Here is a 25,437-nt window from a genome sequence, read left to right on the forward strand (position 1 = left end):
CTAGTACAGAAGACATTTAATTTTGAATAGGGATGTTATTGAAACAAACAATGAGTTGTTTGTTGAATGAAAGAGTTGGTTAGTTTTTTTGTTGTTGTTGTTGTTTATAGCTAACAGAATCGTTTCATGTTTTCTGTTTCATTTCAAGGTTTCAATGCTGTATATGGATGGAAAAGGCTTCTCACAGGAAGGCACCATTGGCCAGTGGTTCCATTTACCTTTGGCTGGATATGCAGAATATGAATTGATTAGTTCTCTGCAAGCCGTTGCTTAAAATATCACATTTTTATTCAATATACAGACTGTTTCAACTAATACAAATTCCTGTGAAAGATTAAAATTATGGTTTATGATAACGGTGAAAATACCTTCTATCATAAAAACTTGAAATAAATTCATGGGCCAGTTTTCACCCAAATATTTGGGTAGCACAATTTATCACATAAAATGCCCATTACTCATCTAACTTTCTAATCAAAACTATAAGACTAAGATATTGAGATTTAAAATATTTCAAATCACATTATAATGATAAGCCTTATTTGTAAAACCTATTAGTTACCTATGAGGTGGAGGTAGCAAATCAGTCGTCTTTTCTCTCTGATGTGAATCCAGCCTCAAACTGAGTGAACTTAGTAACTGTGAATCCATTACAAATTGAAGATCACCATCCATTTTTTGCTAGACTTTAATCTAATTCTAGCTTTGTTCCCTGCTGGAAAAGAAGAATGATCATTGAAGCTTGAGCTCACTGGTAAGCGATTGGTTAGAAAATTTTTCAGAATGAATACATTTCTATGACATTGAAATATATTTTTCATCTTTTAATCTTTTTAAATTGGGGAAAAATCTATTAACACCAATAATGAAGATTGGTTTATGATATTCTTTGCCAGGTTGGCTTTAAAAAAAATTTTTTTTTCGTTTTTTTCTTTGAACATGGCAAAAATACTGAATTTCTGTTAAGAATTCTGTTGGGTCAATACATTAATCTTTCATTTATATCTGTTATTTCTGTGTCCTCTCATCAAAAGTATGAGTTAAACTATATAGTTCTTCAAACACCTAAGATTAAATTATGCAAATCAAACAAAAAAATCATATACTTTTGGAAATTTAGTTCAATGTAACTAAATGGCATGCTGTTTGGAAATTGAGTTTCAGATTAAGTGGCGTGTTTGTCGATGCCAAAATGTTAGGCTTCAGTAAATGTACTAAGAAGCTCTTGTGCCTTGTATGCACTATTTTAAAAAATATTTTATTTTACTCTTTTTTAATTTGATGGAGTAAGTTTTGTAAATGTTAGTAATTAGAATAAGCTGTGTACATTTTTTTGGTACTGATTTTCAGAATTTAAAAAGCAGATTTCCTTTTAAGGCTACAAAGCTAAGGAACTGGTATTTAATCAGAGAGAAAATGGTATTAAACTTTTCAAATTGTGCATTAGACAAAAATTCAACACAAAATAAGACTAGAAGGCCAGAGGATAATGGAGTAATAGATCCTTGCAATTACTTATACTTGCTGAAAATATAAAGTTTTATATTAAATGAGTTAATAGAACCAATGTCAGCCCACTCCATTTTATAGATCATTTGAGTGCAATTATTTCAACAATAATAGGATGGCAGTCTTTTTCGGACTTTTTATTTAAAGCTAAAGATTTTGATCTGACAATCTGCTTCAAGAAATTTCAGAAGATACATTATTTTATCTTAAAGCATTTTTTGGGTCATTTTTCATTACCTGAAGTGCCGGGTTGGAACCTGTAGCTCCTGCTAGATAGAAGTCTTAAGGGCAACAGAATCACGTGATGTAGTAAGAAGAATATGCACCAGATATTTTTCAAAGCACAGTACTATAGCTGTTTTTATGAAACAGGATTGTTAGCTATTCCCTCTTGTCAACTAGAAGGTAGGGGGGAAAAAGAGAGATTTTTATTCTTTAACTTGCTAAAGTACTGTTAACCTTTCCCCCCTGTAGGTCTTTCATGTAATTATTCAAATGCGTAAGTCAGTACACATTAGAATCAGACTTGAAAACATTTTTAAAAATAAATTTTATTCTTTAAGTTATAATGGTTCCCTTTTTGTTTCATATGGTGAATATTCTTTAAAGGGTATTTTGTTTACTTTTGTTTTTAATTCTAGGGGGTTATAATTTTTAGAGATGGTGGCGTCTCTCTTTACATATACAGTATTTTACTTGCGTGAATAAAGCATCAAATAGATCTGCATTTTGTACATATTTATAAAATGTACCTTAAAACATTTTACTTTAAAAATTTAATTGCTTAACTCAAACTTGAAGACATATTTTACTTCAACTGTCCCAATAGTCCACTGAATTGGTAATTTTGATTTTTCCTGTTTTCAGAGATTCTACCATATCGGTTATCAATATTTAAGAATTTTTTAATTTAAAATATTATATAGATGCTTCATATACATTTGTTAACTATTTGCCTTTGTTCAGTGAAAGAGGGTTTGTTTTTTTCAAAGGTAAAGTGCAAATAAATACAGTGAGATATTCAAGGAAGTGCTTATCTACGAACTCCCGTTATACCATAATAAAGTCTGGTTGATCACCTTTATTAGTTGTCTATATGAAGTTGCCTTTGCACATACAATCTAAATTGCTTTACAGATACACTTTTCCTAATAGTCTACCAGAGCTGCTACCGGCAAAATTCATGTCTACAACCTGGTCATAAATCTTTTGAGAAGAGGTGGATGACAGGAAGAGGTAATTACTCATTAGTAAGTGATTCTGAGTACAATTGGAAATAGACTATAAAACTCAAGTAGTACCTTGTAATCAAAGACAAGTATAAGAAATATGTCATATGTTTGACAAAACTACCTTCATTAGGGAAATCAAATATAAAGGATTCATAAACCATGGTCATAAAAATTAAGCTAGTAATGATGTGATTCATGCTGAAGAAAACCTGTGAAAAAGGTGTTACTCCATTATGTCATAAACTAGCAAATTTTCCCTATTTTGAAATACATGTAAACTTGCTGGGCTGATGCTGGTTATACAGCCTACTTTAGTATCCACATCACATTATCAGATATTTGCTTCTAAAAGTGATAGTTCTAATACTGTTATAAATTTTAAAAACCCACATATACACCAACCACATAAATGGTAAATGTAGCAAACCCACTTACACTATAAACCATAATGAAGGTATCCTCTTGTACAATCATCCCACCTACCCCACAGACTACAAATTCTATTCTGCTAAGTTTGTTCAGACACATATTTGGACAATGGATTTCCACAAATAACACGTTTCTAGGTAAGATCCTTCTGCAGAAAACTAAGTAAAAAACTACTTGGCTTAAACCCAAGTCTTTTAGCAGCCTACACTCCTTTTCCACATAATTAGCCAATTGAGAAGATATTCCTTTTTACGTGTGGAAGCCAACCGCATTACTCATACATAGATACCACTCGAATTTTTAGACCTCACGTTGGTAAAAATTCATAGTTCTAACTTGCATTGAAATTTTAGCATTTCGATCATGTCACTTATTAAAAGCATTAAGCACATGCCAACATTAAAGTCTGATTTTAAAATTGAGCAATCTGTCCCCCCCACTAGATCTCCTTTAAAATTACTGAAGAATCTTGTTACAGAACACAGGAAATTGTTATATTTTAAAATGGTCCAATTGTGCACTTTCCTTTTCTCTGCCATGTTATTCTTTTAGAGATTTGTTATCAAGTTGACATCAATGAAGGGATGAATTCAAGTAGGCTTATTTCAAAGGAACTGTGGATCAAAAACTATGAAGTATCTTCCAGCGTTAACAGGAGGCTCTGAAATGGGGTATCTTTTTAATCCTCAAAAGAGGATGTAAGTAAAGAGGATGCTCTATCATAATGCAGTTGAGATTCCTAAGAGCTCAATCTGACCCTTTGTTATACCAGTAAAAAGTTCAAATATGATAATCTGGGCAATGTCAATAGCCTTTAAATCACTTGCAGCCCTTTCTCACTCTAGGCAAGTTACAGCAAAAACAAAACTGGTGACGATGCCCAAACATAGATCTTTGGTGTTCATTGCCAGTGTTCAGCTGGAGAGGGGCAATATGTTATTACTCATCTTTTGAGATGACTTATTTATGAGTACCAATTAAACCCAAAGGGGCCTCTGGATAGGAGACTTGAAGCTCTGGTTTATGCTACATAATGGAGTTCATTGCTCCTAAGGGACAGTACTACTTTTTGATTTATGTTGCACCTTCCAGGGAAGGTTTAACAGTGTAAGGGGCGCAATTCTGACATGAATACTGTTTGTTCACTACAGGTACTTAATCAAATTGAGAGAAAAACAATGCTCCAAAGTAGAATTCTGTTGATGCTGAATTAAAAAACCATGGAAAGCTTCAGTTCTTGTTTTTTATTCAACTATGAAGACTATTGTCAGTTTAGATTTCATCTTTTCCTGTCAGTATTATAGTCCTCTAAAACCTATTAGAAGAATCTATCTGAGCTAATCATCTGTTGTGTGAAAGCTGAATATTAAACAAAGAAACCATAAGTATATACTAATCTTAGTGTAACATACAAACATGTTTTAAAGTTCTTTAAAAACTATACTTAGGTAAGTACGTGACACGAATGAATCCCTGAACAGCTATAAATCAATGGAAAGTCTGTATATATAAAGTATGGTTTTGTTTCCTTTCTACATGATCTTTGGAGTAATGTAAGACATGAGATAACAATGAACAATGTTGAAGAAAACAAAGGTGTATGACACAATTGAAGAGTCCCTGCCAAACCAAAACACCTTTCGTTTTCACAAATTTTAAATTTGACCAACTGAACCTTTTTCTGATCCATGCGTATTTTTACCCCTATCAGTTGTATACCTTAGTAGCGTCCACTTCAGATTTTAGTGACTTGCTGGCTTCTCAAATTCTTTGAAAATGTTCTCACCTGTAGTTATTCCAGAGATTATTAATAGAAACAAATTCTTCAGTCACTTCACTTAGCATTAATTTCTTAACAGCTAGAGAGTACTGACTCATTAAGAGCCAAAGAAAAATACTCAAAATCATTTGTCTTGTTTTATAATTATGTGATTTTATGCCTAATGTCCTCACTCTTTGAGGAACTGTTCTCATCAAAGTCTTAAGTTTATTTTTCTCTAGACACATTTCTTTGGGCTACTGCATTCAAAAAATATGATGTAACACCATCAGTAAATGGCTTTGCTGGCTAACAAATGGGCCACTTGTAACTGTACTTTGATTACAGCCACATTTTCACTTTTTATTTTTGTGTAGTAATTATGCTGTGGTGAGCTATTCTATTTTAAAATTTCTAATTCTCCTGACTGTTGCTTTCCCGTAAGTTGGGAATATTGTGAGGAGTCCTTAGTCAACATATAGTGTATATTTTTAGCACAGTTATAGTATCATTGCATGATAAACAATCTTGTACCATATAATTTGGTATGATAATCCGTATCAAATCCTCTTCAATGTGCCTTAAAAGAAAACCATTCAAAGTGTACTTTTTTTTGACACAATGGGTATAAATTGGTAACAGAAAGCATAAAAAAATATAATGGTACAGAGACAGTAGTCCAAATAGGCAGTTTCTGTAGCAGCTACTCAATTTCCCCACTGTAAGTGCAAAAACAGTCACAGACAGTACATAAATAATGAGTGTGGCTGCATTCCAGCAAAACTTTATTTATGAACACTAAAATCTGAATTTCATATAATCACATGTCAGGAAATATTATTTTCCCCAACCATTTTAAAACTGTAAAAACCATTCTCATCTTACTGGCCATTCAAAAATAGGCAGCAGGCTGGTTTTGGCCTGCAGGCCATAGTGTGCTGACCCATGCTCTAGTAGATTTAACAGAATATGGCGAGGCCAGATTTAATGGCTCAGGAACACTAAAAATTTATCAGCCAAATATCTCTTATCCAAAAGCTAGACTTAACAAAGGTCATAGTGTCCCTCTTATAGACGTTATAAAATACTGTATTACTTTTTAGAGACAGAAACCAAAATTGATACAAACTATGCAATCTAATAGGCAGTCCTTATATAATTCCTCCCCCCCACCCCCAGGTGAAGATCAAAATAAAAAGAAACCAATGAGATACCTGCTATATTGTGTCAGCTTTAAAAAGAAGCCACAGTAAGTTCTATCAAATGCATTCATGGAAAGGAGACAGAAATTAATTCTTAATGTCTAGCTGAGGTATTGATAATGAATCTGTTGAAATGCAGAAGGCTCAAATTGATTTCTCAATTAAGGGACTAATAATTGGCCATGGTTAATGAAGTTACTGAGTTCTGTTCATCTGCTCCCAAAAAAACAATATTCCCCAAATAAATATTTCCAAAACAAAATTACCAGTCATCAACATATATAAGAAAACATTTCTGAAGCCTTTATTTACAAAAGCTTTAAAAACAAATAATACCCTCTGTTTTGCAAATAATGTTTTGTTTAAAAAGGACCACCCATTTACAGCATTGTAATATCATGAATAAAGAATGTACAAGGAAAACAAACCAATGTGGCTAATATTTGGAGATTTGCTAATATTACTGATTGAAGTGTAGATAACACACATCATAAATTGTAGTCCATCACTTCAGGGTAGAGTTATTCATTATCAAAATGTCCTACACATGCTCTGGTCTTTGTCACATATTCTGCATGGCTAAATATTTCACAGTATCTTTTGTCTATATATATAAAATAGATTGCAAAGATATACACAAAAAAATAAACAAGCATTACACTCCTCAGGTAATTTTATGAGCTATATATATTAGCTATATATATATATATATATATATAGCTAATATACATATACATATTTTTGTATTTTGTTGTTCTGCACCAAATCTCTCCATTATTTATCTTTGTAACAACTATGAAAGCACAATTTTTTGTCTTCTAATTTAATTTGGTACAAATATACCTAGACTTGTTATCTTTGGACTTTAATGAAATTGATTTGTGGAATCAACAAATCAAGAGCATCATAAGTATGGCTATAAAATTTTTTAAAAATTAAAAATAAGGGTAAACAGAGATGGAATAAAAAGAAGCAGATTAAGGGAAGTGTGCTATCATAAAACAACTGAAGCTTCAACATCCTGGATACCAGTTTCCTGGCAGACCATAACATCCAATCACAAAGGATTATTCCTGAAGGGTGTAAAGCTGGTTTGAAAAATTCTTCAATCACAGAGCAGCCTACACATGCCAATTAGAAACTGACAGACACTAGATGTGCTTAGGAGATTAAACACTACGTACAGAAACAGCAGTTACTAAGCTCCTCAGTAGTTGTCTTTTTTTTTTTTTTGTAGTCTTGCTGAATCAACCATTTGCACAATGCATGTGTTATATTCCGTGGGTCAATAACAAGTAAATACTGTATAAAGTTGGCAGATGGTCATTTTTCCAGCTAAGAGCAAGAAAAACCAAAATTTCTGGTAAGACAGAGGATTTGAGTCAGAATCACTCTGTAAAGTGCAAAATTGATGGTCCACAATTTCAAATAGCTAAAAGTCCTGCAGAATGGAAGGGAGACATGAAACGGAAATAAATTACAGTCAGTGCTAGTTAATTTAGGAAAGGGAAAACAAACCAAGCTCAAGTAGGTAGAGTTTGTATGATGTAACTTCCCCACTCTGTCACACACGCCTGCCAACAAGTATGGTAAGTTAAGGCCAAATTTTACCTGAATGCTTTTCTATTTAAAATCTGAGATAGGAACGGTTATACTTAGTACTGAAAGGTAGAAAACAAAAAGGGCTATGAAAGAAAAATAAAGTACTGTCTATTGTTCAAGGAATTCAACCAGAGATAAAACCTATATACAAGCATGTGTGTAGCTCAAATAAAATAAAAATAAAAGGACTATTTCATGTCATGACTGCTTGTTGGCTTCCTCTTCATATGCATTCCCTGTGCCATTCTGTACATAGGATGAACCAGAACCAAGGCCATACAAATGACCACAATATTTGGCATCATCAATATGATCTTCAAAGAACATCTAAAAAGGAATTTTGGAAAAAAAAAAAAAAAGATAATTATAACCAAAAGGTACCACTGGTAATTTACATTTCAGCAACGTAAGTACTGACGGTTCATTAACTATAATGGCAGCTCTTTTCTATGGTGCTCCTTTGAGGCCACACATTTAAATTCAATGAATAAAACTGAGGTTCTCAAGTAGAGCTCAAAAGAAACCAAAGGAAAAAGACTACAAAAAAAATGTATAAATACATGTCTTTCCTATTAACAAACTTAGACCAATTTATGAGAATTTGTAATCATGAAAAAAAGTGGCACACATTTTTACTCCATAAATGGAATATTCAATGGTAGAATGAATGAAAATAGCTGATGAAGGGGGTGGGGGTGACATTTAGGTTTATAAGGAGACTTGAGTCTCTGTGTACGGCTAAATTGGCTAAAAACAATCAAACCCTAAACATGTTCTAGACAGTAAAATCTGAGCATTCACACTAGGTTACTTCCTTGAAGAAGCCAAGAAAAATAAAGATAACAAATTAGTAGCAGAAAATCCACCATTAATTGAACCGTTAAGCCATTTTTAAAATGCAAAGCTGAAAATCCAAAAGGTTATTTTAATTTTCTAATGTAGCACTGGAAAGTAGTACAAAACACAGTATTTACTTTCATGGACAGTCCAAATCACTTCTGAATCAATACCATTTGGTAAAATAGCTATTAGGCTTTCTATTATTAATACACTTCTACAAAAACTTTCAATTGCCAGAAGAGTTCTCAGTCAATGCTTTATTGTCTATGAGGATATACTCAAAAGAAATTTCCAGTCAATATTTTGCAAAAAGGAAAATGTTTTTGTAAGCAAAAAAGTCCATTGTTTTTTGCACAATCAACTTTTTTCATTGAGTTCGTCTACAGTGAGGCATACTTGTGCATGTCACTTAAACCAAGACGACCCGGGTTCAGTGGACTTTGTTCTTCCTTCCTTTCCTGACTTCTTTATGTTTGAGGAATTTATTTCTGCCTTTTACACTTAAGGAGGGTCTGCCCAATATGATTTTGATTCAACTACTATTTCAGATTTATTTAACCCCTTTAGAATTCAAACACTTCTTGGTAAGACTCAATCTACTAAATAACCCACGTCCTACTGTATAAATCCTTCAAGTACTAAAGAATGGCATGAGCAAATGACATTTTTACTCGCAGTTTAATGCCTTAGATAAGATATGCCAGGGAAACAATATAGAGATGGATTCCTGACCTGGCAGAAGCAGCACTGATGTGGTCTACAGAAAGAACTGTTTTCTTCCACTAATGATGTGTGTCACCTTGGATAAAAGTTACTAGCCTCTGGCCTGTTTTCTCACTTAAGAAATAATATGGTTAGAGCAACATGATTTCTAAGGTAGTTTAAATTTTTCAATTTTTTAGTTTACAAAGAACTTATTTTTTTTCACTTCTTTCTGATGACTTCTTTTTCAAGATGCCTTATTTTTTACTACTTTCATTCAAGTGTTAACTATGACTTATATGGTACCTTTAATTATATATTCACTTGATAACCACTTATTGCCCCAAAATTTTGCCGTAAGATTTTAATATTCTCAACCTAACAACCAACTGAGAAAAAGGCACTGATGTCTTCATACTTCTCTCATTTTGAAAAAGGCCATTCCTGTAAGCAATGAATCAGATCCTGCCTGATGTTGTGGTCCTATCCGTTCCAGCTCTAACTGTTCAGCAACTTCCTGTAAACCACCCTAGAAGACAGAAAAATTGCCTGTCAAAAGAGAAACACTGCAATGCCTGAATTCACAAATTACATAACTTAGATAATGACCAAAATATAAATGAACTTCAGAATGTATAGATGGATCTTATTACGACTGGAAAAAAACAGAGAATGTGAATTACTAATGTATTTGTTCAATGTGTGTGAAGTTTATAATTTTATTATAAAAATGACTGCAGGTACTTACTTTCAAATTTTCTTAAGCTTCCCAGCAATCTATCTCCAAATAGTTTCATATAAATAATTCGTAGAAAACAAAGCTATTATGGCCAATCAAATCACTAAAGGTTTAACCATGGGTTTGTTAGTTAAAAAGAGTATGTTGTTTTAAGAATACAACTCTTTAGAAGGATCTGCTAAATATCTGTCTATGTTATTATAATATTGCTAGAATTGAAAAAGAGTAATGATGAGAGTGAAAGAGAAAGAAAAAGAGAGAGAAGGAAAGAGGAAGGGAAAGGAGAATAATGGAAGGAGAGAAAGGAAAGAAAGATGAGGAACAAGGACAAAACAAAGAAATTCCTCTCTAAATTGTTAAGACCTCTACAAGCAACTAGCCCTTAACTATATCACAACTTGAAATAGTGCTTTGCATAGCAGCTGCTTCTGCGGTAAAACAGCCTGAGGATTAGGTATCATTAGCAGCTGCTTAGAGCAGCAACAGAATAGGGTCAACCAGTTTGGTGGACTATAGGTCAAGCACCTTTGTCACGAACCTAATTTTAACATAGCAGGTCACTAGGTATATTCAGAATATGTGGTATATTTAGAAATTTTCCAATAATGTGCACATCAGGAATAGTTTGGTTCTGTGTCCAAAACGGTCACTGTACACACGTCAATTTTTAAAAGCATTTCCAAAGCCACATTAAAACGTTTAGCTCTTGGATTCTCAGCATTAATACTTTCAGGGCGTGGACAGAATTTCTAGAGTTAACAAGGATATCTTACTGCAGCAAGTTCACTTGAGCCACAGCTAGAAGTCTCTCAAACTGCACAGAATTCTGCGGCTCTTGGGTGCTACAAAATGAAGTAATCTTTCTTAAAAACTTCCCTTGTTATATGCTATATCCTGTAATGAGGCAAGAAGACTTTGGCCAAAAGATTGCTTCTCTTACGATTTTCAGTTCATCGGTCAAAGCAAAGTTTCCTATTCAATTCCTAAATTATTTCTGTGTAAAATTTACCATCTCCTGAAAGTATAACTTTACTTGCACTTCTAAAACCCTGGTGAGGAAAAAACTTGATCAACCTTGACGTAGGTTCTATGAAGCAACCACTTTACCGAATTTTTTTTTGGTCAGTTACAGCTTAAATACAAATACAACTAAAAAATCCACTATAGTCTTTAGGAGTCTGGGCCACCAGAGGTGAATTCATTCTCAAACTGAAGAAGCACTTTTCCTTATTAAAGAAACTTTCATTTTGAAAGAATGTTCAAAAGTAAAAAATTATTCCACCCAGTAAGCAGTGTCAGAATGTAAGCTACTGTCTAGATAGGGCCTACATATTTACTATAGCACTTACTACTAAGTTGACATCTTTAGGCCAGGAAAAAAAAAAATCCTTTTAAATATGTAATTTAATCCCTGGAACATGACCCTATGACAACACCCAACAAAATAATCTGTAGCCAAGTAAGCGGAGGGAGGAACTTTCGCCGCACTACTGATGACAGCTGCACATGGCCGGCCACCCTGGATTGCATGGCATCCACCATCTTGCAAGGACAGAGTATGTGCATGGTGCATGAGAACCTCAGTTTCTGTGCTGGTTTATGATTTCCAATCTGGTAAGTGATGACAAAAATCTGATCCTTGGTTTGAATTTTTGAAAACTTATTCTGCCAATACACACTAAAGCTTTGGAAAAGAATTTCCTATAAAGCTTCACTATGGAAAAAAACAATCAAACGACTAGTAATATAAGTACATTTAATATAAAACGCAAAAATATGGTTTAAAATCAACATCCTAGCCTAGGATCCTATATATCAGTCACTGGATCTGAGTAGTGTGATTACAGATAAAGCCACTCGAAGCCTTACTTTGAGATTTTTGCAGCTCTTCATGAGGTACTTCACATCATAAATGACAGGAAAAAACAATCGGAGGATCTCAAAGAAATCAAGTTCTTCTTCAGGCAAGTTAGAGTTGGTCAGGATTTTGATTAAGTAGCCAAAGTCATAACCACTACAAAAGGGTTAAAAGAATACAGAAGAACTATAAATACCAAAGAGACGAAAAACTTTTTTTGATACAAATTTTAAGCGAGTCACACTGTAGGCAATAAAGGTTATCAACCAAAAATACAAAAAAAAAAGGAATATAGAAAATAAACATGCTCATAATTATGATGGAAAAATCATCTTACACACAGTGGTAAGACTGTCACATCATCATTCAGGTGTCAATATGCAGATCGCTACCACCATCCCAAGCCTGTAGTCACTAAACTACTATTTTGCTTGAATAGATCCTTGAATAGATCCTTGAATAGAGAACTCTTTAAGACGACTATCAAACTGCCCACAGTAGATGTCTCAAACAACTTAAATAACTATGGAAATGGAGAAATAAAGATGAATGGAAAGTTGGCCAAACATGTCAAAAGGCAGCAAGTGAACTGGCATTCAGAAGGCAAAAATAATGCAAATCTTTCCATCTTTAACAAAGAAGTCATATACTTAAAAAAATCCAAAGAGTTAGTTCCCTAAATTATTTTCACTTCCCTTAAGTGAGTTTATTAATAAGTACGTTCTTCCCCCCAAATTAATTCTGTTCCTATCTCATCACAGATCCCCAAGAGATACTAATGGAAATGTTTCATATGAAAGAAGTGAAGGTAGCAAAGGCTGAGAACTACTCTCTAGAGCCTAAAACACAAACTCCCACAATCTCAACACCAGAGCTCCTATGCCTATGGTTTGGCTTTTCCCACAGTTTTATAGTTCTCTGCATTCCTGTGCCACAATTACCTACCCTTTTTCCTGTCTACCTTTTCCTATAAAGACCTCTTACAGATAGATGCCTTCCCTGAAAAGCCCAGCTAGCACAAATTTCTTACACATGTTGTTTTCTTGCACTATCCTTTACAATGCATGTATTGTTTTCTCCACTAGTTTAAAGGGCAGGAATCACATTTTTAAAATATCTTTTAAAAATATCTTTATTGCACACAGTTGGAACTCAACTAATATTTGATGAGACATGTTATTAATAACTTTTAAGGGGATACAAAATAAAATTTTTTAATATTCAGAATTTTACTTTTAATCTAAAAAAGAAAAGAAAAAGCTTTACCATTGAAGACCACTGAGAAATATCAAAGTATGAGCAATAAACAGCAGAAACCTTTACACTTCTGGTAGCTGGCAAGGAAGTAATTCTGCTCTCTATCCAAAATATAAGTCAAGACGTTTGCTTGTTACTAGTAAAAGATTATATTAAAGTTTAGGATTTATAAATACATTAGTCTTTACTAGAAATAATTAATTATAATATGAAGAAAATATTTACTGACATTTCATAGAATAAAATCTTAACATATCTTGACATTCAAATATATCAGTCTCATTGAGACTCTAAACTCTTAGATGACATAAACCCTTCCTGTTTTTGTTCATCTTAATATCCACAGTATTTGCTCAGAGTATTTTTTGAATGAAAAACATGTCATATGCAGTAAATTTCATGTTCTTTTGTATCCTTATGACTAAGTAAAAAAAGTGAAAAAAGAACTCAGAATTAACATTCCTCACATGAACAGACTTAAGTTTTGTCTCCTGAGGTACAGGCTCAGGTGGAGAATAGAAAGAAAAGATAACAGGTAAGAATTAGTATGTTCACCACCTCCAACTCAAAAATTACTGCTTCACACCGCTCCAAAGTTTACAATATGAACAGTCCTTCACTATAATCATTCTACAGTCCAGAGCTGGAAGTTGTAAAGCCGGCTGGAGACTTATTTTTTTTTAAATGTGTGAAATGGACCAAGTATAAGAACATTAACGCTTGCATAATATAAAGCTTTTTAAAAAGAGAACAGAAGGCCATCATTCCCCAGGCAACTTTTAGTCACTGGCTGCCAGTTTAATTTATTTACTTAGATAGGAACTCTTTCTCTTACCCGGAAGTCTATTTTTACAAAATGAAACTAATTTCCTTTCTAGAAATTCTCTTCAACAATCTAGCTTTATTTTATAATAACAAAGAACTAAAGACTACCACTTACTGAGAATTTACTGTGTGTAAAGCACCTTACTAGAGGGTTTAAGTGTTATTACTGATCATTAAAACAATTCTGCCAGATTTTTTTTTTTAAGTAATGCCTTCTTGATCACTTTATTTAAAAATATTAAACTCTACCACACACTGACCCCTAGCATTCTTTGCTGTTCTTTTTCCTCCATAGAACTTAGTATCTAACAAACCACAATATAAACATCATCATTTAAAAAACTGTGTGCCTACTCCTACCAGAATGTAAACTCCAGGAGGACAAGGATTTTCATCTCTTTTGTTCACAGCTTAATTCCTAGAATTTTATCAGTGTTTGGCATATGGTAGATAGTATTTTTTAAATGAAGGAATAATTTTGGGCTCGGAAATGTTAAATAACCCTAGGTAACACAGATTCCAAATGACACTGCTAGATTTAAAGCAATGTTTATTTTTCCACCTATACCCTTTCCACTACACAATACGGTCTCTCTCATGGGCTAAAATAGACCCCATATTACTCATCTTTAAGTAGACCAACATTAGTCTCTAAGAGTTAGGAGACTGCTATAAGCAGCCAATTAATTTTTTGTAGAGCTGAGCCTGAAAGTGCTGAAACAGTGACCCAAGCCAAGTGGAAAGCAGCTAGGAAATAGTAACATGCTGTTTTCAATGTAAGTCTTTTTACCTATGAAATGATAACCACTTGACCCCTTCACAAAGGACCACTCCTGATGTCATAAGAAGTTCTGCAAAGTACTGGGTCTCAATTCCTTCCTCCTCATGTTTTTTAAACTGGATACCAGACGTTGTTAGTAGCTCTATAGAGTCCTGGGCATACATGTCCTCCCTGGCAGGAGAAGAAGAAAGACAACATTCAAAAACCCCACACTTCAAACAAGCGGTTTTTCTCGACTTACATCTACAACTACAACAGTGCCAGAAACAAGAAAGAGGATTCACTCGGATCTAGTTGTTCCAATGTTTCACATATATGGAAAGAAAACACAATTTAAATGTAAAGGTCATTATTTCAGAAACGTGTTCATATATTAAATAACCATTCAAAACAGTCTAATGGTGAGATTTTAATCTTGACTGTCAACTCTATTTCATTAGCCTTTCACAAGTTAATAAATTTAACTAGGTTTGAAATAAAAAAAGGGTCTTCTCACCAGGGACTACTGCCACAAAGTAACAGGTTCTTTTCAGTCTCAGCAGCCATTTCAACACTGCCAGATGGAGCTGCAGCCACAGGGGTGAGGACCTACCTACCATGCTGTCTGCAGCACCACAAAGGAGACAAGGTGGAAAACACCTGAGTTAAACTGCAGTCCATATTGAAGAAAAAGGAGATGCCTCTTCTCACTAATAAGCCTTTCAAATGGCTCCAATAAGCAGTAAGCTGTTTGAAATAAAGGAGTCTGCTATAACAGCAATAATTTCTTCTACCAATCTTAATCCTAGAAGATTAATTTCCAAAAATCAAGCCAGGAAATCTAAATATAAGCCAATCTTTCAAGATTCTACTTAAGCCAAAAAAGAAATCCACCTCTAATTTCAAAGCACACATAGGTATCCAAAATATTAAATTAAATAAGTGATCAAAATGAAGGTATGTTTCTAAAAACAAATGAAAAGTATTTTGTGCACTGCCTATTAGATTTTTTTTTATTTACTTTTTAAATTGTAAGAATTCTCGTTCCCACCCACTCAGCAAAAGAATATCCTATTAAAAGCTTTAGCAAAACTAATTAAACCAAAAGGAACATCACACTTGGGCCAAAATGCATTCTCATGGTCTATTTTTTGGAAATCAATTTGCCTCCAAATGTCTCTGAAAAATAAGAAAACTAGCCACTGAAATACTTAAAAACGGGAAAACCGCAACCATCACTGTTAAAGTCAAAATTTCCCCTGGAAACCCTTAAGGAAGGATACCTGAATAAACCCAACACAAGTTTTTTCATTAAGCAGGTATTATTAGCCTTATTAAACTAAAAATATGTACCTTAAACAACTAGAATCTCACTCATCACGCCCCGATAAGCACACTGGGTGGCATGCGTCAGCAAATACAACCAACCAAAGGAATAATAGATTCTTTCTCCAGGCTGCCATTATTCTGGCCCATATGCTCCCTTTACTTTTAGCTTATTGTTTCTCTCTTAATCAGAACGTAAGCTTCAACAGGGCAATGATTTTTGTCTCTTTTGTTTAATGCTGTATCACCAGATCAAAAACCATGTGAAGTGGAAGAGCGATTATTGCATTATTTAAGTTAGTATTTTCCAAACGTGCCCAATGATAACAATCACCTGGAGAGCTTACCAAAAAGATGGATTCCTAGGTACTATACCCAGAGCTAACAAATCCCAATCCCCAGGAGACTTGGATGAATACTTCTGGTGTTTTATGATCAAGTAAGTTGTAAACAAAAATATGTGTATGATTATTTTTTTGCATAGTTCTCATAGCTCAATTCAGATAAGTTAATGTGCTGTCATCTAAATTTCACTGGATATTTTATCATTTGGAACCAATTCCATGTTTTACAATACCCACGTCATTAGAAAGACAAAGCTGGAACCCCATCCAAGTAAGCTAAAGAGTACATTATGAAATCCAACAGAGGAAAACAATCAGGACAAATACAATGCAATTATGAACTATACTACTACACCGCCGACAACATTACCCTCTCAAGAAAAGCGCTGCTTTTCTTTAGGTCTTATATACTATGCTACATACCACATTATTCTACAGAGAAAGGGTGATTGCTATATTGGCAGTACCATGAATGTCCCACATCATTTACTATTTTTCAAATCAGATGCTACGTTATATCACACAAGTACTTGCTGTCTAATAGAAGGACACTGTAAAACTGTAACATACTGACAATGTGTTAAACATTTCCCCAACTTACAGTCAGTTTAGTTTGTAAACAATCTTCCCTCACTCAAAACACTCTAAACTTCCCTAAGCTATCAAGACTACTCTTACCAAAGACAGAGAAAGACTACAAGTAAGGAAACTGGGTTTCAACCCAGGGCTTGAGTTAGAATTCAGATTCTGGAAAACAATCTGCCAGATTCTGAACAAAACACCAGTTTCAAGGGTGTTATTACTTCTTCTGCATGTAATTTTTGTAAGAGGTTCTGTGGGCTGACCTGGGAATATGGCCATTACATAAAATCGTTTTGAAAGGAAAATGCACCTAGTTTCCAAGAAACGTCTCAACTACCTTTGACGTGTAATCCACTCATAAACTGGGATATGAATATAAACACAAATCTCTTTACAAGAAGGGTAACTACTACAACAAAGATGTACATGTTTCAAATTGTACATCAAGTTTGAAAGTAAGACAAATGTGATAAGGTTATTTTTTCTATCAAGAAGTATTTTAAATACCCAAAGTTTTCCAAATTTCAATAAAAGGGCATACTTTCACATAACATCTCTAAAATTCTAGGTACTTGAATTTAAAGGTCTTCTTTATTCAAAGTTTTTTGTCCAATAATAAAAAGTAAAAATACCTAACCTTTGAAATTTTAGGTTTTAAGTTTTTACAGGATAATTATGCGAAATTCATTTAGAATTTCATTCACCATACTCAAGGGAAATCAATTCCTAAAATTAAACTAAAAAAAAAAGTTTGGGTTATATTTATTTCCCACTTACGTCAAATTAAATTTAAAATTAAACTGCCAAGTTGAAGTTCCTGGAGGGTATTCTCCTTGCTCATTCATAAATGTCAGTCCTAGCTGAATTATCTTTAACAAGTCCACATTACACCGCAATAGTTGGTACTGATAGTCAGCATTGCTCCTGAATTCTCCAATAGGTCTTGCAACCACACCTGGAAACTCGGTGTCCTGTAAAATAGTTTTAAAACTCATTATTTATTAAAAACCACAAACCACAAAATCCTAGAATAATTAATTTTGGTAGTACAAGTCAAAGAATCCTGTTGTTATCTACATATTACAAAGTACCTTTTATTCCATTACAAAGTACCTTTAACTAGTAAGTGCATTACTTTTTGGAACCATAAAATAAAACTCTACAAACTTAATGAACTTTTCTTACTTTAAATATTACATCAGTAAAAATTACTATGTATAAGATACAAATGATAAATGCAATCAAGGACTCTATGCCCAAGAAAGAGGGAAAATAATAAATTCATGTTTCTCCAGGAGCATGTGAAACTATGCTATTCTAACGTTAAAAGCAACAAAGAACTAGTTTAAAAGAATGGAAAGGCGTCATACTTTCTAATGACTTTCTCAGGCAAAGTTTATCTGAACACCAAAACCCTCCTAATTTCTTGGACTTAAACAGCATTCTCTCTATACTCCAGAGAAAGCATGCTGTCAAAAACTGTATGCTGCCCACTCATTCCTGTAGAATGCTATCATGTCTCTAATGTTGTCACTCCTTATTATCTAAGAAATAACTGATCACTATCAACTTCTTTTGGATTAAAAAAAAAATTCAATTCTAACTATGAGTAAGTACAGATTTATTAAATAGAACATTATCTATGTACACTTAAATATTCGTATTTCAACCAATCAACCTTCCCCTTCCCACAGAGCATATTTATTTATATTAAAAATACTGGGAAAAGGATACATCAGGAAGCTAAGAACAAAATCTAAATACCAAGTTATCATAAAGAGTAAAAAAATGGAAACTTCTCTAAATTCAGTCCAACTCAACGACTTTATTGGATGCTAATATGTTATGCTAGATGTCAGAAGGACAAAGGATGATTAAGATACTAACCCTTTGCTTCACAAAGCTGATTATCTAGAAAATGGTAGAGTGGCTATAACAGATGTATGAGATACAGTAGTAAAGAAGCAAAATAATTAACTGAGTAGACAGTCCAGGCAGATTGAATAGTATATGCAAAAGCAGTGTGTTCATGAAACTCCACTGATAACTAAAATAAATTAAAAAACCAAACAAAAAACTGCAGATCAACAATGTTTCACTGGGAAGCTGATTTTTTTTTATTTGAGAAAGACATCCAAGAGTTCCCTAGCTTACAGGAGCTCATCTGGTACTATCAGTTAGGCCTTAGTGTTGCTAGGTGCTGACCTGGCACTCATAGCTAGGTCCTAATGTTCTTCTGTCCAATATAAACAATTTCACACTTCAACACCAGACAAGGCCACTCTATTACCATAACTAAAATAACAAAAACATAACTGTTGCTTCTTTATAGCTTTAGCTTCACTCTCATCTTCTCTCAATGTAGTTAAGACTTAAGATACCCTATCATATAATTACCCAGCTTTATGACACTATCCAATCCAGAGCAAAGTCTGGCTTCCTTCATCCCTCCCTAAAACCACCTGACACAAAAGTCCTTTTTAACACAGTCTTATTCAAATGCCCCCAGATCCTCCAAAGGTATGCGTTTTCCCTCACGCAGTGAGTAAATCAACCCAACTTGTCACATTACAGGTGTGATCCAGGTGGTCTTTGGTTGGAGGATACTGACAATTTTCATAATAAAATCCATGGGAAAAAAAAAATCAACCAGAAGGGCCGAATTCAAGACTTTAAAAATCCTTCTTCCCCTTTTATAAGAAGTATTTTAAGGATATTTGATCACAGGCATACCATAGCAACGTAATTGTATTTTCGGATAACTTGACGTATTTTCTTCATCTCTTCATCCAGGTTGCAAGCCCAAACTTCACAAATTCTTTGGCTATGATCTACAGTTGCTGCTGGCATAGTGAGGGCACAAGAAGTCTAGCTGCCAAGCATCAAAATATTATATTTGATTGAAGATTTGTTTCATAAAATACTTTATCCTTTATTTGTGTACCTGTCATAATAAAAACCAAAATAAAACCCAGCTGTATCAGAAAATGAAATTATGGAATAATTGAGTTGACAGAAACCTAAAAGATTATTTATTCAAAGTCTTTGATTCATAAGAAAATCAAAGTTTGGGAAGTGACCTTTCTAAAGTCACACATCTAATCAGTAGGAAAAAAAGGACCACAACACAAGTTTCCTGGTTCTAATACCAATGTTACGTAAAAATAGTATTTTTTATGTATACATACTAATCATTTCTTAAAACTTTCCAATAATTACAGACTGCTGTGACTTCAACTGACTCTCTGAATAAAACTTTGTAAAGACATCCATTTCCAGACAAAATATGAAAGGTGAAATACTGATATACATGTGAGACTATCAGATGCTACTAGGACAGAGATAATGTCTGCTTTTATTCCTCATTAACAAAACATTCAAAATCTGTTTTGATTACAAAATCTCCTTTACTGGCATTTATTCAAGCCAGATTGGAGGGGACAAAAGTAAACCAACAAAAAGCTGTAACAGATAGCCACAGAGACTGAATGTTCATAACTGCAGGAGAGAGAAAGGAGAAAATAGTGTGTCCATATTTCAAACTGTTTCTAATTTCCTAAAACTCAAGAGCATTTTCCCTGGTTACCAAACATAAATCTCAACTCTCTGGCCCATAAATACTGGTCGCATAGTATATGATGATAAGAGTACAGACCAACATTTTGATTCTTGAGCAAGGAAATTCTTCAAACAAGGAGTTTGAAAAAATTTTAACAAAGGTAAAAGAGGGAATTACACTACTCCCCCTTCTAAACGCTGCAGTAACAAATGTAACCGAGTGCTCTAAGAGCCAGGGGAGTTCCCTTTTATAACCCTGTCCACTACGCTAAACACACACACACACACATTGGAAAGAAACACACACACACACACACTTTGGAAAGACCCTATTGTTTAACATTGCTTTACTTCATCTCTCTCTACCACGGTTCCAGAAGCTCCGATGAGGCACCAGAAACCTTCTCATTACTGTAGGTAAAGTCTCCGTACTGCAGGCTCCCAAAGAAACGAGAGAGGACAGTATAGAAGCATTCAAGTCAGTTAACTCCCTTCCCTGGCACAGAGCCAGCGCGAAGGTGCTGATAAGGATTCATTGGGGCCAGACTGATTCCCAAGCACTGGTGCGCGAAGGAATACGTGGAGCTAGCTGTGCATGAAGGCCACCGCCCTCCACCCCCAATTTCCATCCCACAATATCGAAGCTCCAGGTACAAAGCCTTTACGTCATCACTCCGCGCCAACTCCTTGACATACCCCAGCCCCAGTTACCCTCCCCCGCCTCGGCCCGCCGTCCAACTCAGTCCTTCGCCAGCCAAGCTCCAGCTGGCGCCATCGCGCACCCTCTCAGGTTCATCGTCCCCACCCCCTTTTTACTTCCCCAAACCGCCCCTCCCCCCGCAGGTCTGCGGCAGACGCAAGATCTACTTGTGTCACTGAGCTCGCGCTCCTCCTCCTCCTCCTCGCCATAGAGACAGCACCCAGCGGCGGTGGCGGTGGCGGTAGCGGCGGCGGCGGCGGCGGCAGCGGATGCCCCATAGACACCGCTCGCCCGGCAAGGGGGAAAGGGGAGCCGGAGCTGCTCCGCACCGTGCTGCGCCGTCGCTTCTCGTAACGTCCTGGCGGGGGCGCTAGATGATGACGCGACACGCAGAGGGGGCGGGGCACGCAGGTGACGGAGGCTGGGGTGGTTAAAGCTCTGGGCTGTGAAGCTGCCTGACTGGCTGGTTTGGCGTCAGGGCCGCCAAGGTAGGGCTGCCTGTTCCGGGCGGCAAGTTTCCTCTCTCCAGTTACCTGTAGTCATAGCATACCCCCCAAAACCCGAGGACCCCCAGCCGGGCTTGCTTAGAGAAGACGCGGCCGCCCAGCACTGGAGCCCCGGCCTCCGGCGCCTTGGTCTTCTGTCGCTGGAGAACCACCGGGCTGAGTAGCTGGGAGAAGCAGGCCAGAACAGTCTAGGGCCTCGGGCCCGGGGACCCGTGGAGGATGAGCTGGCTCTTCCCGCTGACCAAGAGCGCCTCCTCCTCCGCAGCTGGCTCCCCCGGTGGCCTCACCAGCCTCCAACAGCAGAAGCAGCGCCTGATCGAGTCCCTCCGGAACTCACACTCCAGGTGACTGGTCGCTGCCTCTCGGACAGGAGGAAAAAGTAGGGCAGGAGGGCGGGCTGGTCCTAATCACACTCACAGTTTCTCAGGCCGACTCTCCAGCAGCTGCCTCATTTTGATCCACCTCCCTTCGTACTAGGTCTCACATTTGCTCTGCCATCTCAGACCTATGTTCAGGATTTTTCCTCTGGACCCTCCAGGTCCCTCCCTCTTGCTCCAACACTGCTCAGCTCTTCTAATTTTGACTTGTTCATTCCTCCTGACACATCGCTGCTGACTAATCTCTTTTATGGTTTACATCCAACATTCCTTTCCAGGTTCTTCCTCACTAATCTTTCCTTTCGCCTGCTGATTGCCGCTTTAGCCAAATTGTTAAAATAATCTATTTGGCTAAAAAGAATTGTGACGAATAATATCCACGTTTCACAAAGAGTGGAAAATTTTTGGGAAAAAAAAACTGCAACAGCAAAGGAGAGGGAAGCCAAAGTTTTTATCAGCGAGTTCTCTGGGAGAAACATACTCAATCCTCTTAAGTCTCTAATTTAAGATTCACGCTGTTCCAACAACGTCCTTGTATCTGGCAACTACCACTCTGTACATTCCTCACTGTTTCCACACTCAGGAGTTGTCTTATATTCATCCTGACTGCTCTGTTGTCTTTTATGAGTTTTTCATTTTCTTCGTGGTCAGATTAGAAATATTTTGCAATTCAAGTGATTTCAGTTGTTTTTATTGTAATCTGGTATGGCTGCCGCCTTTTATATTGCACATATCTGTGGCCTCTAATGGTTTTCAAAAATTAGAACTGCCTCTTTATATTATATGAATTATGCAAGTATATGTACTTAATAGTGTCATAACATGTATTTTAATGTAAAGATGTTAACGTCGCTCAACTATAACCCTTTTTAAAATAAACTATTCATACATTTTAAAAATATATATCCTGAGTTAATAAAATCGACTAAGTATTGAACTATTAGGAGCCATTTTATCTGTTACATTAATATTTTCCCAAGCAAGTAAGTTATAGTATAGAATAGTTTTAAATTAGATAGTTAAAAGAAAAATTCATTGCAAAATCAATTTCGCTAAAATAAGGCCTATTGCTGTCTAAACTTCGGCTGTTTCTTGGTTTTTTTAGCCTCAGTTGTTCTGCTTGTTCAGAACTTTCAAAAGATGAAAATTTGTGGTATTTAACAGGAAGGAGTGGTATACTCTTTGATCTAATGGTGGCTTTCTATTTGGAAAATTGAGTTCATAGAGTTCTTAGAAGTCTTCTAAACAGTGTTCCGCACTAACCTGTAAGAGCTACTCTCACAAGAGATGCTTCATTTTTAACAAACATAACAAAAGTTTGTCCTCTTAAAAAGTGTCACCTTAGAAGACTATCTACTAAACTAATACTACTATTGCCAAAATACTTCTTAGAACCACACCTTTGGAATTAATTGTTTTTAAGCCTTTAGTATATTGTGTTAAATATTGTCACTGCTGGCAAATTTTTGTTCTTTGAGGTTGGAGTGGAATTTTTGAAATATTTCAAGTCCTTTGCTGCTAAGGCTGGTAAATAGGAGAAGTGATCAATTTGGAATGTATTATGTATTTTTTTTTGACTTCCCAAATAAGATTCTAAAACAGGAATTGCTAATCTAAGGAGTTCTGGAATTGGTAAGAGCATCAGCTCTTGAGTCAAATGCAGAAAGGATCATTTGCAGAAAGGAACTGCTCTTGAGTCAAATGCAGAAAGGATCACTTTTATTTCTTGAGCCAGAAATTTTGGACATATAATTGATCATGTGACATTATCTACATATTTTGTAATGTTATAAACATCTAATTTTAAGGACTCTTTCTTCCTTTAAGTTCTTTTATGAAAATAGTTGAACTTTTATTTTATTGAAATGTTACACATTTATAAACTAAACTTGGAATTCTGGAGATAATTAAGTAAGTAGGTCATATACCTCCAGTTTTCAGGGAATGGTACTATTCCAGAAAAAATGATATCCACCTATTTTGTTAAATCTGCCCTTTTAACTCATGACATACATTTTAAAGCTAGCTGGTAAAAATAATCTGTGCAGTATACAATTTATATTTAAAGAATTTTGTATAGAAGGACACTGTGTGCTTATTCTGAAGGTACACTCTAAAAGTTGAAAGAATGTTTTGAATGGTATTTTATTTTCATGAATATTACAAAAACTTTCTAAATTATGAATATCAATATCCTGTTTATGCAGCCCACCTCCCTCAGTTATCATATCTATCCCTGCTCCAAAGGTAAGGTCAACAGCTCTTTTCTGCCAGTGAAAGTATCTCATTTTTTTTTTGCCTGCCCTCAAGAACCTTTTCCCACCCCATTCTCTCTCATCTATTTTCCAAGTCTTATCTTTCAATTCCTTATAATGAAAAAAATTCCACTTTGGGAAAGAGCTTGTTTAATTCCCTTTCTCTACTAAATGTAAACTCCTTTTTTTGTTACCTTAAAAAATTTTTCCTCATCTCCCTCAGGACTCTTCTAAAGGTTAGCTAAATTTTATGTGTATTTCCTCATCTAAGTCTTACTGGAGAGGCAGGGCAAATAGGAAACTGTCATATGACCAAAAAAAAAAAAAAAAAAAAAGTGTTTAACCAAAGCACGTTTGCTGTAAAATGGAAATTGAAAGTTATATAGATTAGGCTCTAGTAATATATTCTGCTTTCTGAATAACAGTCATCATACTATGTAATTTACCACCTAAAACTCCTGACTTTCTGGGCAGGAGTAGAACTTAATTCTGTTTCTACTACTTCCTAAAGAAGCTCACTCGAAGGGAGCTTCCCATTCATATCCATTTCCCCTGACTTCTTGAAGAACACTTGTTTTTATCTGGGTTCTGGGCCTGCAAGACCACATACTTATTCAATGGAGGCTATGCTCTTTCAACCGCAGAAGGTAAATGATTGTTTATGCCAGTGATGGTGGTTTCATGCCCTGTGTGTGTTACTTTGAAAGCAGGACTCTTAACCTTGGTCAGTGGGAGTTGAAGGAGAAGTCGAAGTCTGCTGCGGAGCTGCTCAATATGTTTTCTCAATAATACAGATGTCTAAAAGATGTTTCTCTTATGTTTTGGATATTGTTGTCATGTTGGGACATCTGGAACTGCTTGGATCAGGAAGGAATACAAGCTGACTGTATTGACTGTGGAAGAGTAGAAAGATGGAATGCCTGTGCTAATATTGTGATGCTGAATTAACCAATTCTGGGACCTTCCTGTCTCTGGGCTTCTTGCAGTGTAAGCTTAATAAACCATCGCTCGCTTCGGCAGCACATGTAATAAACCGTCACTTTTTTATTAGGTTGGTGCAAAAGTAATTGCGGTT

The 25,437-nt window shown here is 35.4% G+C and overlaps 3 protein-coding genes across 4 annotated transcripts in view; 2 read left to right on the forward strand and 1 right to left on the reverse strand.

Moving 5' to 3' along the window:
* ZDHHC2 (zinc finger DHHC-type palmitoyltransferase 2) overlaps positions 1-6,359 on the forward strand; it is a 59,365-nt gene extending 53,006 nt beyond the window's left edge. Inside the window, exon 14 of the mRNA XM_033104452.1 lies at positions 149-6,359. The gene's annotated coding sequence lies outside the window, so the exon portion shown is untranslated. The remainder of the gene's footprint in view (positions 1-148) is intronic.
* On the reverse strand, positions 5,692-21,621 carry CNOT7 (CCR4-NOT transcription complex subunit 7). Of its 2 annotated transcripts, XM_033104453.1 has the most exons (7): positions 21,392-21,621; positions 19,700-19,910; positions 17,744-17,937; positions 14,745-14,906; positions 11,884-12,028; positions 9,694-9,804; positions 6,412-8,060 (listed from the first exon to the last, which is right to left on the reverse strand). In XM_033104453.1, the coding sequence occupies exons 2-7, from the start codon at positions 19,814-19,816 to the stop codon at positions 7,932-7,934; spliced, it is 858 nt and encodes a 285-aa protein (XP_032960344.1). In that variant the 5' UTR covers positions 19,817-19,910; positions 21,392-21,621; the 3' UTR covers positions 6,412-7,931. The 2 variants fall into 2 exon arrangements, with proteins under 2 accessions (XP_032960345.1, XP_032960344.1); XM_033104454.1 differs by lacking the exon at positions 14,745-14,906 and having other exon boundaries at positions 5,692-8,060; positions 21,392-21,576.
* Positions 21,622-21,668: 47 nt separating this feature from the next.
* VPS37A (VPS37A subunit of ESCRT-I) overlaps positions 21,669-25,437 on the forward strand; it is a 31,994-nt gene continuing 28,225 nt past the window's right edge. Inside the window, 1 exon segment of the mRNA XM_033104451.1 lies at positions 21,669-22,074. Within this exon segment, the coding sequence (XP_032960342.1) occupies positions 21,950-22,074 (125 nt within the window). The 5' untranslated portion in view covers positions 21,669-21,949.

Source organism: Rhinolophus ferrumequinum, chromosome 4, assembly GCF_004115265.2.
Source record: "Rhinolophus ferrumequinum isolate MPI-CBG mRhiFer1 chromosome 4, mRhiFer1_v1.p, whole genome shotgun sequence".
Classification (NCBI taxonomy): Eukaryota; Metazoa; Chordata; class Mammalia; order Chiroptera; family Rhinolophidae; genus Rhinolophus; species Rhinolophus ferrumequinum.

Bases quoted from the DNA above. Each gene is read 5' to 3' on its own strand.
- CNOT7 (XM_033104453.1), bottom strand. From the start codon at position 19,816: ATGCCAGCAGCAACTGTAGATCATAGCCAAAGAATTTGTGAAGTTTGG. The intron at 12,029-14,744 runs GTAAAAAGACTT...ACCCTTTTGTAG, and splicing joins AAGTGGTTATCATTTCATAG to TGGTTATGACTTTGGCTACT. The intron at 9,805-11,883 runs GTAAGGCTTCGA...TCTGTCTTCTAG, and splicing joins AGAGCTGCAAAAATCTCAAA to GGTGGTTTACAGGAAGTTGC.